We start from the raw sequence: 17,072 nt of genomic DNA on the forward strand, positions 1-17,072 counted from the left end.
AGAGAGAGAGAGAGAGAGAGAGAGAGAGAGAGAGAGAGAGAGAGAGAGAGAGAGAGAGAGAGAGAGAGAGAGAGAGAGAGAGAGAGAGAGAGAGAGAGAAAGAGCCGGAAAAGTCTGCTATACGCTCGTAACAAAGTTCGCCAAGTTTCTTTTTAAGAGTATAATCCTCCTATATAGACCGTTGCGTCTCTCAGTTACAGATTAAATTGAATTTCCGCCTTTTGCTCGCACGTATTCCCTGCTCGGCCTCTTGTTTCACGTAGACTCTCGGTTATTTTCATCGGATCTATTAGGGCAGAGTTAATTTCTGGTATTGTGAAACTCTTGTTCGTGTAATTGAAATCGTGCGATTGTACGTCTGATTTCTCTTGCTATCGGTTATTGCTAATTACCTGTTTTTCCGTAAATATTGTTGGATTAAAGATTGTTACGTCAATTGGAGAAATTGTAGATGAATACTAATATCTATCGATTTTCATTCTAGCTTATACCGTTCTTCTCGCGTTGGAAGCTGTACAGTCGAAGATTTTGCAACGCTGTATAAGGAATACATAGCAGATAAAGAATCTCGTGTAAAATAATACCTCGTCATTAAATACGAATATGCACAAGCCTCCAAGACAAGTGCATTACTACACTAATGACTGCCTATTATGCTATCTATGCGATCTTCTCCTCAGTATTTTCAAACCTATAAAAAAACTCAAAATTCCAACTACTAGCTACTGCAGTACAGCTGTATCAAATTCCAAAACCTTCATTAGACCATAGCCGCACAGGACAGAGAATTCGCGACATACCGAGCCCGCAGCGCGTCCACATTACACCCCCGTAAAAATATAACCGGCGCGTAATTGAAAGCCATTATAACCGAACCGCGGCCACACCGCACAATCCCATTCCACGCAATTAAAACCGAGTCGTCCCTCGAAAAATGCCCGTGCAATCAGCATACAAACGGCACTCTTTCTTCTCTCCGGCGAAAAAACGACGGGCACGTGGCGAGTAATAAGATAAAAACCAAGAGCCGCAGCATAGAGAGCAGCCCTTTCGGGAAATGGACTGGTGGCCACCTATCGCGACCATTACATCTCTCCCGGCGTATACCTTTGAATTGCGCCTCAGGGATTTGCGTTTTGCGCTCCCGATATTGCGCCTCTGCAGTATGGACTGTATATGCGCATTGAAAAATTGCCCGTATACAGTACATATAACATATATACTTATTGCGCCGGACCTGCGTTATGGCTTTGTACGTGCTGAGCGAAGGAATGCAAAAAGGAGACTCGGAAATTTAGCTCACTTTTTCGACGTCTCAGTGTTATTGCGGGATCGACGCATGCGACTGGCTCTCGCGATATTACCTTTTATTGCTATAAAATTTTTATTGAAAAAATCAAACAAAAGGAGCACGTGCATCAGTTTAATAATACCGGCGTAGTATTTTCTCTCGGTAGCTCCACGCGCAACCTCTTTCCGCCTCGGCGTCGTCGTTCCTTTCCATTCCTTTCCATTCCTTTCTTCTCCTCTTCTCTCTTTCCGTTTCGTCCTTTTCCTTTTGCTCGACTATACACGGCGGCAATCTTTATGCGCCCGCGCGCGTGAGCGCGAAACCCGTTGCGACCTTCGCGAAAAAGTCATCGACCGACCGACGCATCAGCCTCGCAAGCAGGAATTTTTCGGAGAGTTGGTATAACAGCTGCGCGCGCACGATATTAGCGAGGAGTCGCGCGCGCATAAATTTGTGGAGCACTTTTATGGGAAGCTGCGGCTGGCTCGTATAAGTTTTTATCTCTGCTCCGTCTTGTTTTGCACACTCGTGTTCTCAAGAGTTTATTATGACGATTCCGCGCACGGGGTGGGAAGGGACGTGCGCGGATTATCGAGTTTGAGGAATCTTTTCTTTTCAGCAAATTTTTTACTTATTTTGGCGATTTTTTATTTTTTCGTTTATTGCTGGAAATGTGGGAATGTATACAGGAGGAACTGAGTTTGTATTCAAAAGGACGAGGAAAGTAAGCTTTTGCGGAGTTAGGGAATTTCGTAAAGAACGATTCATTTATCATCGCAATAGGCTTAGGGGGAAATCCTTCTTTCTGCGGAAAAGAAAACGTTCAACTTTGTGAATGGCGTGCCGATTATTTATCGAAAGAGTAGACTGACTTGCAGTTATATCATGAGCGGCTTAAGCAGCGGGATCAACGAGGCACACCGCTATTTTGTCGCCTGAACCAGTCCAATACGGTTTAGTTTACTCGGACTTAAACATACCTCTAGCGTGCGGCGGCTCTTTTTTCCGTGCCAGTAGTAACAGACGAGCAGATCAGTAGTAACAGACGCACTACTCGAATAAGCGAATATTATGTTTCAATCATATTAGTTTCAAACATTACAACAGCGACGAAAACTCTTAATTTCCTTATAATATCAATGTATCTATATGAAAACAAACCGTAATTAACTTTATGCCCCGAACGTGATCTTGCATCCTCTTTGCTTTCGCGAAATTGCATAATCCTCGATCAAAACTCGCAGAAGTTAAACCCAAACCAATTACCCACCACCGCAAGCTCGTATAACGAATTCAAGCGTATAAAAGCCAAAAAACGCAGCTCATAACTCTTCGCACTCGATGGATCCGAAAACTTTCCTAATAATAAACCTAATTAACTCCCGCCGCGCGGTTTCCCCGAAAAACGAATTCAGATAGTCCCTCCCAAAAACTTTCCAAAACCCAAACACACACATAACTCACGATTCAAAAAATAGAAGACCATTATCGAATCGATCGTCCGCCCCTCGTAAGTCAACAAAGCTCTCGAGTAACCACGGCGTAGCAGCTAAGTGTATATGCATACGACCTCTCCTCGAAAAAAAATCATCCCTATATGTATATGTACACCTACACGCTATACGAAACTCTCGTCTCGCAAACGTACAAAAAGCGCGGCTGTGCGAGCTGCTATAATGCACACAGCAGGCGAAAGACACTCTAGACCCAGCTGCCGCGTGCTCGACCGCGAAATGTGGAGCGGACGCGCTCTCTCGAGTAGGTAGCACGCGCTTGGAGGAAAATAGATCGAACGCGTGCAGAGCGAGAAAATAGCCGCTGTGTCCTCTCTCCTATATCGTCGCGGCGATATACATTATGACAAACGCTTTTCCGACCAGTCGATCGTCTAGTCGGGTGTGCTGCCCTGCTCCCTCTCTCTCTCTCTCTCTCTCTCTCTCTCTCTGTTTTTATCGCCGGCGGGCCTCTTAGTGATGCATATTGCAAGCTCGCGCGAGCAGCGACTGAATAAGGAGCTTTTTAGGCCGCGCGGCCCGACGAGGGGCTTTTTGTTGTGTATGTGTGTGTGAGAGGAAATCAATCTTTTCATCGCGCCGACTAGCGCAATAGGGCGAGGAAAGTTTGGGGTGCGACGAGCTGTGCTTGTGTTTGTGTGCGTGTGTGTGGGTCATATATACAAGATTTCCTAGCTTATCTGCGAGCATTGCCTCGCCGGACCGAAATTAAATTTCAGAATTGATAAGACGGACGATTTGGGAAATTATCTCGAGGAGAGTTGGCGTTTGTTCCGGGAATTTGTTTGCATTGGGATGACGTAAAACACTTGCTATATTACTAGCGCAGCAGCAGGCTTTGATTAAATTTTATTAATCACTATGCGGTTTGTTTTTTATTTCTTCTCGTAATGTACGATCGATTTATCGAAGAGTGCCATAACTTGGCTTAATTATAAAAAAGTTACTATTACTATTTGTGCGGCTGCGGAATTCATCGGCGCTTCTTATGTATCGCGTAACGATCATCGTTTTTCAATATCCAATATTGAAGTGATCGAAATTTTTCATTGCGAAATTAACTTTCAAATTGGCCAGCTTGATCCCATAGCCCCATCTTACATGAAAAGTGAATTATATTGTTAGCAGAGGTACCCATGCAGCAGATACAGCATGAGTCGTCCAACCTGTCAGTTTCGGCATGGCACTGCTATATAGACTGCGCGGGCGGATTCTTATGAGGGTTATAGAAAAGCGCCTATGCTCCACCTAGCTTCGTAAGCCAGAAACTACATAGCTCGAAAATTCAAGCAGTATAAGTGGGAACAAGGTCAGTCCAAAATTGCTTTGCTTTTTACAGCTACTATTATAGCTTGACACTGAACTACCAATGATTCCGGAACCTTCTCAGACCCCTCCGTATTAGTGGCATAACCGACATAATTAAATGGTCGAACCGAACGCCCTATTCTGACGAAGCTACGAAAATACCCAGCCGCCTATAAGTCTCGGCATCGCGTCGTAAAAGTAAAAGCTTGTCTCAAGGCCAATTTCTCTTCAGGCCAGCACAGCTTGGCATGTCAAAGGGCACGTCCACACGCCAGAGATGCGATATATAATTTTTCCGATCAAAACCACATAACCCCGACTGTGTCACGGGAAGAACGTACGTATTCTTAGAAAACCGACTCATTATGAAATTCAAAGTCGCGGAGGTTCTTATGTAAATGAAGCCTGGCGTGTCTTAATGAGAACATCATCTCAGCGCGGGTCCTTGTGAATTCAAGTGAAGTAAGCTTATTAGCGCAGCCTCCTCACGAAAATAGTCGTTTTAGGCTCCGGCTAAATGAGTTTTCTACTTTCATAACTAAAAACACTACATTTAAAAAAAATGTTCTCTGATATAAAGAACACTCTTTCACGATTCATGCAGGCTCTCTTCGAACGATAAAAAAATGCTCTCCGCGCCGAATCTTATCGTCCCGCCACCGAAAGCTCGCGCAAGCTCATGCAACAGCAGCGTAGTAGTAGTAGTGGGGGCAAAAGCACGGCGACGGCGCACAGACAGCACTCTAGTCGCGCGCGGCTGCATTATATCACAGACGCGCGCGCGCTCTCGCGCCGATAGCATCTCACGCAGAGAGATCATCGACTCTCTCCATCTCTCTCTCTCTCTCTCTCTCTCTCTCTCTCTCTCTCTCTCTTTACTCCTGTGTACGACTCGTCCGCGGCGCACAGCGCGATTATGCGGGATTCGTGCAGTAGGTAGTCAGTCGCCGGCCGTAGTCTGTCGCGCTTCGTTTCCGGATTCCGAGAGTACTTTGCTGCCGAGGATTTTCACTGCTGATACATAGTTGGAGCGACTGCAGTGCCGGAATGTAAGTGTGTGTGTACAGAATGTGCATCGGCGTTTGTTTGTGTTGGAAGCGCGCGAGTGATGCTCTACTGTTTTTTTTCGACCCCGGCGAAACTTCTTGTTTCTAGGCGGTGTGCGCTTTTTTCGGATGTGAATACTGCGGCGTTTTACTCGAGTTTGTGCAAATGGGTATGATTCACACGTCAAAGAGCTGATTCGATGAATAATTTAAATTTTGAATATGCGGTTATGTGGACTGGATTTCGAATGGTTGATTCGAAAAACTTGAAATAGCGAAGCTTACAGTCGTTTCCAAGCATTACCTCAGCGCAACGAAACTTGACGCAATTAGTCCGCGAAATTGCGCTATTTTTGCTGTACTCGCGACATTAATCTTATTCTAATGCTTTCCCTCTGATAGCCCGAAAGCCGGTGTATAATTCAGTTGTAATTCGCGCGCTGTTTGATTTAATAAGGTATCTTGGACATACACTGCAACCGCGTGTGTGTATATCACTCCGATTTGAATTTAAATTGCTGCAGCGACGAATTTTTGGAATTTCGTGCGCGTCGTCGCCTTTCTCGGAAATTAGAATACGCGTGCTAATTGAATTGCGTTTTTTGCAGCAGTCAATTCATTATGAGCTCGGGAAAACGGCGTGTTGCTTTAATTTAAAACAATTTTGTACCAAAGTTTTAATGAAAACGACGAAATGAGTATGTAAACAAGGTCTTGACCTTCGATGATTATAGGGGGGATTCAGGGTGTCAAATTAACGAAGAACTACGGCGAACGATTTTCACGCTGATATTAGGATGGATTTTTTTGAATCATGTGCTGATTTCGTGCCGGATGGCTATACACGCGCTACTCTTGTATATAGTAATTTCGACGGTATTCTTTGGCTCATCGTGTGGAATTCGTAAAACATCAAGGCTTATCGGCTTACTATCGTATCTGAACGTATTTACTTTTTTCTATATACGAAAAGCTTTATGTGCTTAACGAATTTTCGACGAATTTTAGGCACGGTATAGTAACTAAATTTAATAATAATTCTAAGTGCAATGAGAAAAATTGAATTTATCACAAATAATATTTTGTGTAAAAATGCTTTACGTAATTTGCAAAAATTAATTGAACCAACATAATAAATTTAATTACGTATATTATGTAGTTAAGCACGCAGCATCATAATATAAAGGAAATACAATGAAAAAAGGCTTAGTTCATATACGCTATAGTCTACGATAAACAAGGGAGATAGCAAGTATTGCGAGCTTATCTATAGGTGGCTGTCGATAAATTATATCCATACTTCATCCAAGAATTATAGCTCGTGTGAATCGGCCGTGTATAGAGATTTTCAGCTCGTAATTATACTATAGTTTTACAGCATGTCAGGCTATGAATAAAACTTCCCACAGTACAGGTCTGCAATAAATAACAATAGCCGATTTTCTTTCAGCGTATCACATTGCATTATTATATAGATGCCTTAATTAGCACATTGAACGCAGTATAATTTTTCTCAGCTACTATACTTTTCAACGTACAGGTAATAAACGCGGCTATAAAATTCAATTAGCTAAAACGTCGACGCTGTATTAATAACGAACGATTATTCTAATCAGGATTCGAAGATGTCGCCGCTAGTGCTGGGAATAGACGTCGGCACGACGTCTGTCAAAGTTGTGATCGTCCAGAAGGAGACACAGCTAATCTTGGCTAATCAATCGAAGGATACGCAAGCTAATGTGCCAAGCGACCTGGGAATCGAGGGGAACAAACAGGATGTGCCGAAGATTCTTTCGGCCATCCATAATTGTGTGTCCCGACTCCCCAAGGACTTGCTGCGACAGGTACTAAGCCGATTCTTTATTTCCATTACGATAATTCTATTGTTAGAGCTAGATCGCCCTATTGTTTTCCCGGCCATTCAATTAATCAATCTAGCCTAGATGAACGTTCATTCGAACTTTCACCAACTTATTTTTTCAAATTAAAACACTATAGAAGTTAAGATGAAATTTTCTAATTTCCTTAAACGCACAATTTACCACAGGTTGAAAGCATCGGAATCTGCGGACAGATGCACGGCATGACACTGTGGCAGCTACCAAACGAGTGTTCCTACAAGGATAACGGCGTGTTCAAGCTCGACATCGACAAAGACAAGGTGTCGAATCTCTACACATGGCAAGACGGTCGCTGCGACATCGACTTTCTCAATTCCCTGCCCAAGTCCAAGAGCCACCTGCCCGTACATACCGGCTTCGGATGTGCCACGCTATTTTGGTTTGCCAAGAATAAGTGAGTATATAGCGCGAGCTAATTGTTGTGGTAAATCACGGGCGTCTCTCTTTCTCTCCCTGGCGATTTACAATTGGACATCAGACATCTCCTACAGTTCATCTAAAGCGTCGTCGCGTGTACCATTATGTCAGTTATGCGCGATGACTTTTCAGCTGGGCTATTTTTGATCGTTCAACGAAAAAATAATAGCCGAGTCATTTGCGTGCTTCTTTCGGACGGTAATTAAAAAGAAGATGACGATGAACGATCAAGAGTAAAACTACTTTTTTGCGAAACCTTCTTGAGAAAAAAATAACTGCTTATCACTATACCACCAGCACAGTTTCGTCAGAAGTTTAAATTTCATTTTAACTCGAGGCTCGTAGTATACTCGGACGTTTCAATTTCCTAAACTGTCGCATCACTATACGTGAAGTGTCGCAGTGAACAATGGCAGTATACTGAGAAAGAAATGACCGCACTATTTCTGCACAACGAGACACGCGGCGAGACGAGAAAACCTAATTACAATTTACGTATTACCTCCAAATAAACTCGTCCCCGCGTCTTTTCCCCCGAACAGGCCGGAAAAGCTGAAAAAGTACGACCGCTGCGGAACAGTCCAGGACCTCGTAGTGAGTCTACTCTGTGACAACGACGATGTAAAAATGAGCTCGCAAAACGCAGCTAGTTGGGGCTACTTCCTCACCGAGCCTCGAGAGTGGGACAGAGAAGCCCTGGAAGCCGGGGGCTTCCCTATGCACCTGCTGCCTTCGGAGATACTATCACCAGGACAGGTGGCTGGTACGCTGGCTCATAACTGGTTCGGAATACCCGCCGGCGTGACAATAGGTAAGAGTTATCCGGGTTTACGAGATGGTCAGGGCAATGTGACTTTTAACGAGGACAGACATTCCACTGCGCTGTGCGGATGAATTATGAATAATATAACGCTTTTATAGCAGCAGCACATGTATATGTACCGTTTGAATTTATGACACATAATCGTTCGAATTCGTCTTATCAGGGGTGGCCCTGGGAGACCTGCAGTGCTCAGTGTTTGCATTATTGAAGGAGCCGACGGATGCGGTTCTGAATATTTCAACCTCAGCCCAACTGGCCTACGTCCACCCGACTTTCCGACCGGAGACGATTAACGAGTCACGTAAGACCTGATTTCCAAGCTTCATAATGAGTAACATACTGTATAACGAAACGCGTCCGTACATTATAATTTTAAACGACAGAAAAGATCGAGTACTTTCCGTACTTCGGCGACAAGTATCTCGCGGTAGCGGCATCTCTCAACGGCGGCAACACTCTCGCAACTTTCGTCAAGTCTCTCCAGCAGTGGACGCTGGAACTGGGCTTTTCAGTGCCTCAATGTACGTATATATTTACACAGAGTGACGATGCTCCGCACAAGTTTCTAGAATAAGTAAAGTATCTATGTTTCATTAGCCAAAGTTTGGGACAAACTGATAGCGTTGGGCAAGGACGACAGCTCTATCAGCGACATGACGATTGTTCCGACTTTACTGGGCGAGCGATATGCGCCTGATCAGACGGCCAGCGTTACCGGCATAACTCTCGACACTCTGCATTTGGGAAATATCTTTCGAGCTTTATGCTCCGGCATCATAAAGAACCTACACGAGTAAGCTTATCATAATACGGGATATCACCGGAGTTTCCTGCTTCATTATTATTTTAGAGATAGTTGTCTGGAATTTTAACGAGACAATAAGGGCTGCTATAGTCGTTTATTGTGAGGACGGCAAAGACTGTAAAGGCATTTGTCCTGAATTTATTGTGACTTTAATAGGACTATAGAAAACTCGAACAATCGAAATATTCAACGAGCAATTAAAAGTCCAGTAATACTTTAACACCCTCATAATAAACCAGCGCAGCAGCTCTCATTGTCCCCGCTAAAATTCCACATTTAAACGATCTCTGAAATAGTAGCGACAAACTTAAACGAGCATATCTCTCCTGCAGTATAAAGCTTTCATTGCATTATTGAACTAAAATCTTAAATTCGTTCTATTTTCAGCATAATGTCGAGGGAGGAACTGGAATCAGTGGGAATCTGTCGGATCGTGGGCAACGGTTCGGGCCTCGTTCGCAACCCTGTCTTACAGAAGGAAGTTTCGCGCTGGTACAGCCTTCCCCTCGAATTAGGACACACAGGAGACGCAGCTCTCGGCGCTGCTCTGGCCATGTTCAAGGCGGACGAGTGACACTGCGATTCGCGCGTCTTGTGGATATTCCGCACGAGCCACTGATTATCCTGCGCGCGATTTTACACTGTGATTTTCATGATGTGTATTAGATACTGTTAAAGTGCGATGGACGTGTCGATGAAAGTGTGAGGTGAAGAAGTTTTTTGCGAAAGCACTATGGGAATATGCATTACACGTTGCATACGAATGAATATTCGATAAGATGGCAAAACAATCAGAAGACGGGGGAAAATTATAGAACTGTGCGTTTAGTATATACTATTTGAAGGAATTAAATGATAACAAAATTAGTCATGCATGTAAATATATAGTGTAAATGTGTATTTTTCTTACGTTTTTTCCTTGCCTTTTTTTGTCTATCTGATAAGTGATGGAAAATTATGAATGTATATTTTTTAGAGTCTTTCCCTGGTAGAAGTGACCCTAAGAACTGGCCATTTATTAGGTAGTAACTAGGTTAAATCATAAGAACTGGCCAGTTACTAGCCTGTTCTTAGACACATTTCTACCAGGGCTTTAATAAGTCGTGCTAGGCGTATTTATTGGTTGTTAGGGCTTCAGAAATATATTCGAGTTTTCTTTGAAAGTATATAGAATTGTGTATTTTGATATATAGATTTAAAAAATCCAGCGAGTCTTAAAGGAACTAAATTCATTATATATCATTAAACTACGTTTATGGCTTGTGAGATAGAGTTGCTCAAAAAAAGCTTTATTTGCATTCCCTGTGTTACATAATTATAATAAAAAAATTACGAAAATACAACTGTATTTGTGGAAATAGCTATTTCATACTCCGTTCGCAATTATTTTCTCCCAGTAGAAATGTGCGAGATAGAAAATCAAGCACCACGAGTAAAAGTTCAGCCAAAAAATATTGCATGGTTCAAATTTTGGTGTATCTGTTATTTACAATTATTCTCTAGTCGATTATTTTCAAATAATCAAGTCCGCAAATGTGAACATGCTTTCAAGACGTTTAAAATAATGGATACAGCTTAGAAATTTAGATCTCAAAATCTTTATGGAGTTTGATTCTTAACACTTTAACTTATAAATACTGAGTTTAAAATATTTGTATACAATAGTGACATAGATTTTAGCATAACTGCTCAGTCAGTACCACCATAGAAATTTTATTTTTCTGTATTTCAGATACAAAAGTATTAAAAATCCTATGTATTACTAAATCTGTACAACCAAAAAGATAACGTTAAAAACTATGTCACATCAAAATGTATATTATCGCGAAGGTCCTAAATTCATTTCTCTACCGTCAATTAAGAGGTATGGTATGGACCATCCTATACTTTTTTTCAACAAAAATAAAATGGCTTGTATGCTGCAACAATCGTGCAAACTCAGTTTGCTCACCGCGATGATCACAGCATAGAAAAATATGATTTCTGTATACTCGCTCCATTCGTCGTCGCGGCGTGCATACATCAACGTATAAAAACAAAAAGATTACAGGGAGAGATAACGAACTTAATTCTCGCGGTTCCACCTCCAAACGGTGGCGTCGTCACAGACGCACAGCAGCACAGAGCCATCCCTGCTCAAACTGGTCTGTCTTATAGGAGCGGTGCACCTTGGATGCTGCAATGAGAAGCACCTAGCCTGGCCGGGCTCGTCGACCTCGAGGTCCCAAACGTAAGTGCGGCCTACCTGGTTTCCCAAGGCGATGGTTTTCTGCCAAAAATCCATGGAGAATCTGATGAACCAGATGTCGCACTCCTTGAACTCGAAACGATGCAGTACAGTGGCACTCGTTTCGTTGTTGCGAAGCTGTGTATCCTCGAGCCTTCCTGGCTTCCAGCAAACGATGCAGTTTTCACAACTCTTGCTGAGAATAAAGTCGCCAAACCACTTGACGCAGTCGACGTAGTTGCGATGCACGTCGCGCGTCGTGAAGTCCGGGAAGTGCTGGAGCACCGAGTCGAACGGCCGACCGTTGCGCGTAGGGTTGCAGAAGTACGACTGTTTGATAGCCTCTTGCATGTCGGGCTTGTCCAGATTCCAGAGCTTAAGTGCGTGGTCCATACCGCAGGAGATGATGCGATTACCCTTCATGTCGAAATCAGCGCTGAGCACCTCGTCGCGATGGCCCTCGACGCCGCCAAATATTGCGATGCACACGTCGGTCTTTATATTCCAGAGTCGGAGCGCGTGGTCCTTCGAGGCTGATAGCAGGATATTAGGATCCCGAGGATGGATCTTGAGTTCGTTGATTGCATGCCCGTGACCAATGTAGTGCTTGATGCAAGTCATCGTTACCGGACTGATGACGCGGATCACGCCGCGAGAACCTGCCACTGCCAGCAGCGGCTTGCCCGACTCTTCGTACGTCCAGGCGCATGTGTAGAAGTTCTCTTCAGGGTCCGGATCGGCGTAACACTGCCTGAGTCTTATGTGAGCACCTTCGGGGCACTCATAGATGCTCACGCGGTTGCTGCCTACCGAGGCAAACACCATGGGCTCTCCCTCTTTCAAGTGGTGATTAAACTGCACACCAAAGAGGGGCTGACCATGGTCCTCTTTTACACTGCAGCAGTACTTGTACAAGCCTTTTTCACTTGGCTGCTTGGCTTTGGTAGTTTTGCTCCTGCGACGCCCTTTCCGTTTAAAACGAGCTGATCTTGTAGGTGTATCGCTTCGATGAGTACCAGCTGTGGAGTTGCTGCCGATACTGCACTCAGTCTCATCACTGTCATTTTCACTGTCCTCCTGGCTTGAGGCGTAAGCCAGAGATTTTGTGGAATGTCTCTTCATTATTGAAACGTGCCTTTGTAAATAGACAGGCAAAATTCAGTCAATTATTTCACAGTAAAGTCAGCATGTTCAAGTCAGGAACTCCACTATTGACACCCATTAAAGCTTCGGCCAAGTTCAAAATTCTGTCCCCCAAACTTTTAAGACCCTCAGAGTTCTACAAAATAAAAATATTCATGATTTAGACAAAAACCCATTTTGAATGCGTACTTTGATAGGCAAAAGCATTGGTAAATAATCAAAGAATTCCAATTCCATACGACAAACACTAGTTTCAAACAGATATTGACGACAAATTTTCATATATTTTAAACTAAGATGCATATAAGAACTGAACAATTATAAACTAAATAAAAATTTGAATCTATTTAAGGATTATTCACCAGTGCATTCAAGCATATCACAGTAAAACACAAAAAAGAAGTTTGATCATACATAGACATTCGCAGACAGTAGCCGAAGACAGTACCTATCCCGTAACCTGTTTGCAGTGTGGCCCATCAAGCCCATGGTATTTGGTGAACCATAACAATTGACAAGACAAGCACGTCCCGAGATAATGAAAAATTCATCCAGCAGACTTATGTTCTTCTCCACCTAAACAAAAAGAATCATATTACTAAAACATAACCTACATATCGACATAACCAAGAACACCGTAACGAATGAAACTCTCGTTTCCTGTCAATGAAACCATTGCTTCCGAATAATTACCTCACTCACGTGATGGCTGATTCTCCCGTCGAAAGCGAAGACAACGAAATCAACGTGCAGATCCGGTTTCGAGCGAAGGATATCCGAGACAGACTCGCACTTGTGGACGGCGATGAGGTATTTACGGTTTCTCGTCGAGCCCTGGATGACCTCAAACACCTTATCGCACAGTTGGCCAGTGGCGACGATCTACGAGTGAACAGTACATTGTAGCTTGGTGAATAGAAGATTTTTGCTAGCACACAAACAAACTTACGAGGAATGAAATTACGGAGTCAACATTCCATGCGCCGCAACTCCTGAGGACTCCCGCCATTATTTAGAAAGTGAGAGGACGCGCACCGCACAGCTGCTGAATCGTCGCGGGAAAATTTGGCAACAATGTGCTCAAGTGCGCAGCACTGCTCGCCACCGCCAGGGGTCGTATTCTATAAGCATTTACGAGAGTGAGAGCTGGTGAGAGCGAGATAGGATGTCACTCTCACCAATCACCGCTAGATGGTGACTCAGATTGGAGCAAATGACAAGAGAGTCGATGTTGACATGGAATGGTTTTTGAAAACCGTATAAAAATGCATTTAAAAATACACATTATTTTATTTAAAAAAAAAAGATAAATAATCATAATAAGAGTAATAAAGAAAAATAATAAAGAACTTTTTAATATTTATGATGATTTATTAATTTTTTAATTATTATACACTTATAACTTATTCTGTACCACGAATTGTAAATTACAATTTAGAAAAAGCTAAATGCTACCTATAATATTCTTGAATTATTCGATTCCTTTCTGCAATTCCTGCAGGGTGATCCATGTTGGATCCATGTTCCATGTCAAAAACATTGACTCTCTCGTCATTCGCTCCAATCAAGGCACAGTCACCATCTAGCGGTGACTGGTGAGAGTGACACCCTATCTCGCTCTCACCAGCTCTCACTCTTGTAACTGGCTTAATTATAGAATACGGCCCCAGGCGCCGTATTCTGTAAGGATTTTCGTTCGAGTCGTACTGACTCGACTCGAGTAGCGCTGCGCGAGCGGTGTGCGAGCAGCCATGGTCCTAGTGACATTCTGGGGAATAAATGTTACCTACTTTTTCAGGACGGCTCGTACATATTTGATGAATGCGAATACTTACGCGCTTTTCTTGCGCTAAACGCACATATTAAAATAACAATGTGATTAATGATGAATGAATAATAATGAATAAATAATAATAATAAATAATAATAATCATAATGAATGAATAATTCGAATTTAATAAGCTTATGAGTAAAAGAATAGAAGTAAAGAAAAATAATAAAATAATAAAAGTAAAAGAAATGAAATTTTTTGTTTATTTTAACTAGAAAAATTTATTACATTAATAGAAAATTACAAAGTTTTATCATTTTTTTAAGATATAAATTAAGGCAATATAGAAGCTATCCATAGCTCTTAGAATCTATAATAAATTACAGATATTGAAGTTATTAAAATATAACTACCGAGGGATAGTTGAAGCAGAGGAAAAACATTTTCCTCTGCAGTTTATCAACGATAATAAGCTTGTATTATTCTTTGCCTCTCTGCAATCCCAGCAGGGTGATCTCTTGGACGTTGAAGTAAACGAACATTACGTTGTCGTATTGGTGGTATGTTATCATGAATTCTGAAATAAAATTTTTGTTCCATTTAGTATTTATTTTGCGGATGTATATGTACAGTAAGAAGTATGAATATAGATTGATTCATGTATTTACCCATGTCTTCGTCGATAATTATGCAAAATTGCGCAGGCATTTGTTATTCTAGCTAATTTATTTGGAGTGTAATGCAGCTTTCTAGCCCTTTTCAGTACTCTCCAAACATTTGTGAATATTCCTATGGTCTGCTCTACTCTACAGCGTGTCCTTACATGCTCTGTTGTATAAGCAGCTTCTGGTGTTCCTGGTTGAGCATCTAATATAGGAGTCAACAACACAGGAGAAACTGTGTAACCACTATCCCCTATGAAAAATACAGTATTTTTAAGTATTCATAATGTAGATGATTTACTACTTTCATTATCATAGTTGATATAATATTAACAAATAAATATATATGTTTCGTGTATCTCACCTAGCAAGTAACAATTCCTTTCACCTTCACCTTCAGCTCGTAAATTTTCCATGTATTCTCTGGCCTCAGAAAATTGCCACACATATCTATCATTGTTGCTACCGGGGCAAGTCCGTATATTTAAAATATTATAGTTGGCATCTACAATCTGTAATAAGTAACAAAATATTGTATGAATATTGTTGAATTAGAAAATAATGCATACATATTTACTTGATAAACTTCCAATTTGCACAATTAGACCATGGGCATGTCGATAGTGATAAAAAGCCTCTTCATTTGCAGTTGGACGTGTCATACCAATAATAAAACAATCAATAAGGCCAATGATCCCTGGTATACGAATACTCCTTCTGAACCTACAATCCATTATAAAAGGAATACTTATATATCTTTTATTATTAATAAAAAATAATTGTCTTGTTATATAGCTACCGTGCTTGAATACGGTCTCTTTCCAATTCTGTAGTTGGAAAAATAAGAAATCTGTTCGCTAAATTATTATTAATAGCATCAACTACTCTTATAATCCATCTACTTGCAGTAGCTTGACTAATTGGGTGATGGAAGTCTTGGCAAAATCCTTTTTGGTAGGAACCTTCAGCCAAAAATCGAAGGACAGATAAAATTTGGATGTATGGTGGTATCGCTGATGCTCTGACTCCTATTAGATCTGGCTCCAGATCACGAATCAACATCAGTGCCACATGAGGTGTCAGTCTATAACAACAGTCAAGTATCACATTCAAACAGTGCAGACACTCCTAGTTCACCAAATTTAGTAGACCGAAAGAATAGAACTAAACATCTTCTCAAACTTCGAGGAGCGAATACTAATTCTTTCTCTATTAATGAGTTTTACCATAATAGTAATATAGATGACGATGATGATGAGATTCCTGAACTTCTTACCAAGACTCAACTGGATTTGTTTAAACAACCAAGAAAAGTAATTCTGAATGCAGAAGAAGTCATAGTTACTAATGTACATACTGATTACGGCAGTGCTTATGTTTTACATTTGTTTGAACAATATGAACCCTTAGCTGTTAGCTATATGAAAGTATTACTAAATAGTGAAGTACGCTATTGCCATGTTTACTATAAGTCAGCGCAAGACTCTTTAGAAGTTGAAACTGTTTTTGATAAATATGATTTGTCTAAAAAAAATTTAATTGTTTTGAGATCTTGCAGATTAATGGCAGAAGCCATGAGTTGAGCATAAAAATTTATGTTGTATTCCAAAAGACTTATTTTGTAATAAGAGTAATTAGAATAAGCTTTTTAAGTTTTTACAATTTTAACAAAACGATACTAAAAAAAATTTAAACCACCTCAGCACTGTTAAAAAAGAATAAATTAGATTCTGATTATAGTACTATATTTTGTATTTTGAATAAAAAAAACATTATTATTTTAAATAAATAAAAAATTAAATAAAAAATTTTGTAATAAATTTTTCTACTTGAAATAAAAAAAATTTCATATCTTAGTGTTTCTTCTTTTACTCATAAGCTTATTAAATTCGAATTATTCATTCATTATGATTATTATTATTTATTATTATTATTTATTCATTATTAATTTATTCATCATTAATCGCATTGTTATTTTAATGTGTGCGTTTAGCGCAAGTAAAGCGCGTAAGTATTCGCATTCATCAAATATGTACGAGCCGTCCTGAAAAAGTAGGTAACATTTATTCCCCAGAATGTCACTAGGACCATGGCTGCTCGCACACCGCTCGCGCAGCGCTACTCGAGTCGAGTCAGTACGACTCGAACGAAAATCCTTACAGAA

The 17,072-nt window shown here is 41.1% G+C and overlaps 3 protein-coding genes across 4 annotated transcripts in view; 1 reads left to right on the forward strand and 2 right to left on the reverse strand.

The window, feature by feature from the left end:
* LOC100123611 (sedoheptulokinase) overlaps positions 1–10,448 on the forward strand; it is a 22,134-nt gene extending 11,686 nt beyond the window's left edge. The window contains exons 1-9 of one of the 2 annotated variants that reach the window (XM_008214467.4): positions 4,864–5,162; positions 6,610–6,699; positions 6,776–7,003; positions 7,207–7,454; positions 8,020–8,288; positions 8,464–8,601; positions 8,684–8,821; positions 8,898–9,093; positions 9,493–10,448. In XM_008214467.4, coding sequence (XP_008212689.2) covers positions 6,785–7,003; positions 7,207–7,454; positions 8,020–8,288; positions 8,464–8,601; positions 8,684–8,821; positions 8,898–9,093; positions 9,493–9,679 — 1,395 coding nt within the window. In that variant the 5' untranslated portion in view covers positions 4,864–5,162; positions 6,610–6,699; positions 6,776–6,784 and the 3' untranslated portion in view covers positions 9,680–10,448. Of the gene's footprint in view, positions 1–4,863; positions 5,163–6,609; positions 6,700–6,775; positions 7,004–7,206; positions 7,455–8,019; positions 8,289–8,463; positions 8,602–8,683; positions 8,822–8,897; positions 9,094–9,492 lie in introns of those variants that run through there. The other variant, XM_016981992.3, reaches the window with a different exon arrangement.
* Positions 10,358–13,632, reverse strand: LOC100123606 (polycomb protein eed). The gene is made up of 4 exons (XM_003424048.5): positions 13,425–13,632; positions 13,169–13,357; positions 12,890–13,051; positions 10,358–12,611 (listed from the first exon to the last, which is right to left on the reverse strand). The coding sequence occupies exon 4, from the start codon at positions 12,452–12,454 to the stop codon at positions 11,171–11,173; it is 1,284 nt and encodes a 427-aa protein (XP_003424096.3). The 5' UTR covers positions 12,455–12,611; positions 12,890–13,051; positions 13,169–13,357; positions 13,425–13,632; the 3' UTR covers positions 10,358–11,170.
* Positions 13,633–14,492: 860 nt separating this feature from the next.
* LOC103317221 (putative nuclease HARBI1) lies at positions 14,493–15,997 on the reverse strand. The gene is made up of 5 exons (XM_008214471.4): positions 15,708–15,997; positions 15,499–15,631; positions 15,273–15,420; positions 14,915–15,161; positions 14,493–14,823 (listed from the first exon to the last, which is right to left on the reverse strand). The coding sequence occupies exons 1-5, from the start codon at positions 15,968–15,970 to the stop codon at positions 14,706–14,708; spliced, it is 909 nt and encodes a 302-aa protein (XP_008212693.2). The 5' UTR covers positions 15,971–15,997; the 3' UTR covers positions 14,493–14,705.
* Positions 15,998–17,072: the final 1,075 nt, after the last annotated feature.

The sequence above is a fragment of the Nasonia vitripennis genome, chromosome 2, assembly GCF_009193385.2.
Source record: "Nasonia vitripennis strain AsymCx chromosome 2, Nvit_psr_1.1, whole genome shotgun sequence".
Taxonomy (NCBI): Eukaryota; Metazoa; Arthropoda; class Insecta; order Hymenoptera; family Pteromalidae; genus Nasonia; species Nasonia vitripennis.

Coding starts and splice junctions, on each gene's coding strand:
- LOC100123606 (XM_003424048.5), bottom strand. CDS start 12,454: ATGAAGAGACATTCCACAAAATCTCTGGCTTACGCCTCAAGCCAGGAG.
- LOC103317221 (XM_008214471.4), bottom strand. CDS start 15,970: ATGTTGATTCGTGATCTGGAGCCAGATCTAATAGGAGTCAGAGCATCA. Junction 15,162..15,272: donor AAGGAATTGTTACTTGCTAG/GTGAGATACACG, acceptor TATTTTTCATAG/GGGATAGTGGTTACACAGTT. Junction 14,824..14,914: donor AATTATCGACGAAGACATGG/GTAAATACATGA, acceptor ATTTTATTTCAG/AATTCATGATAACATACCAC.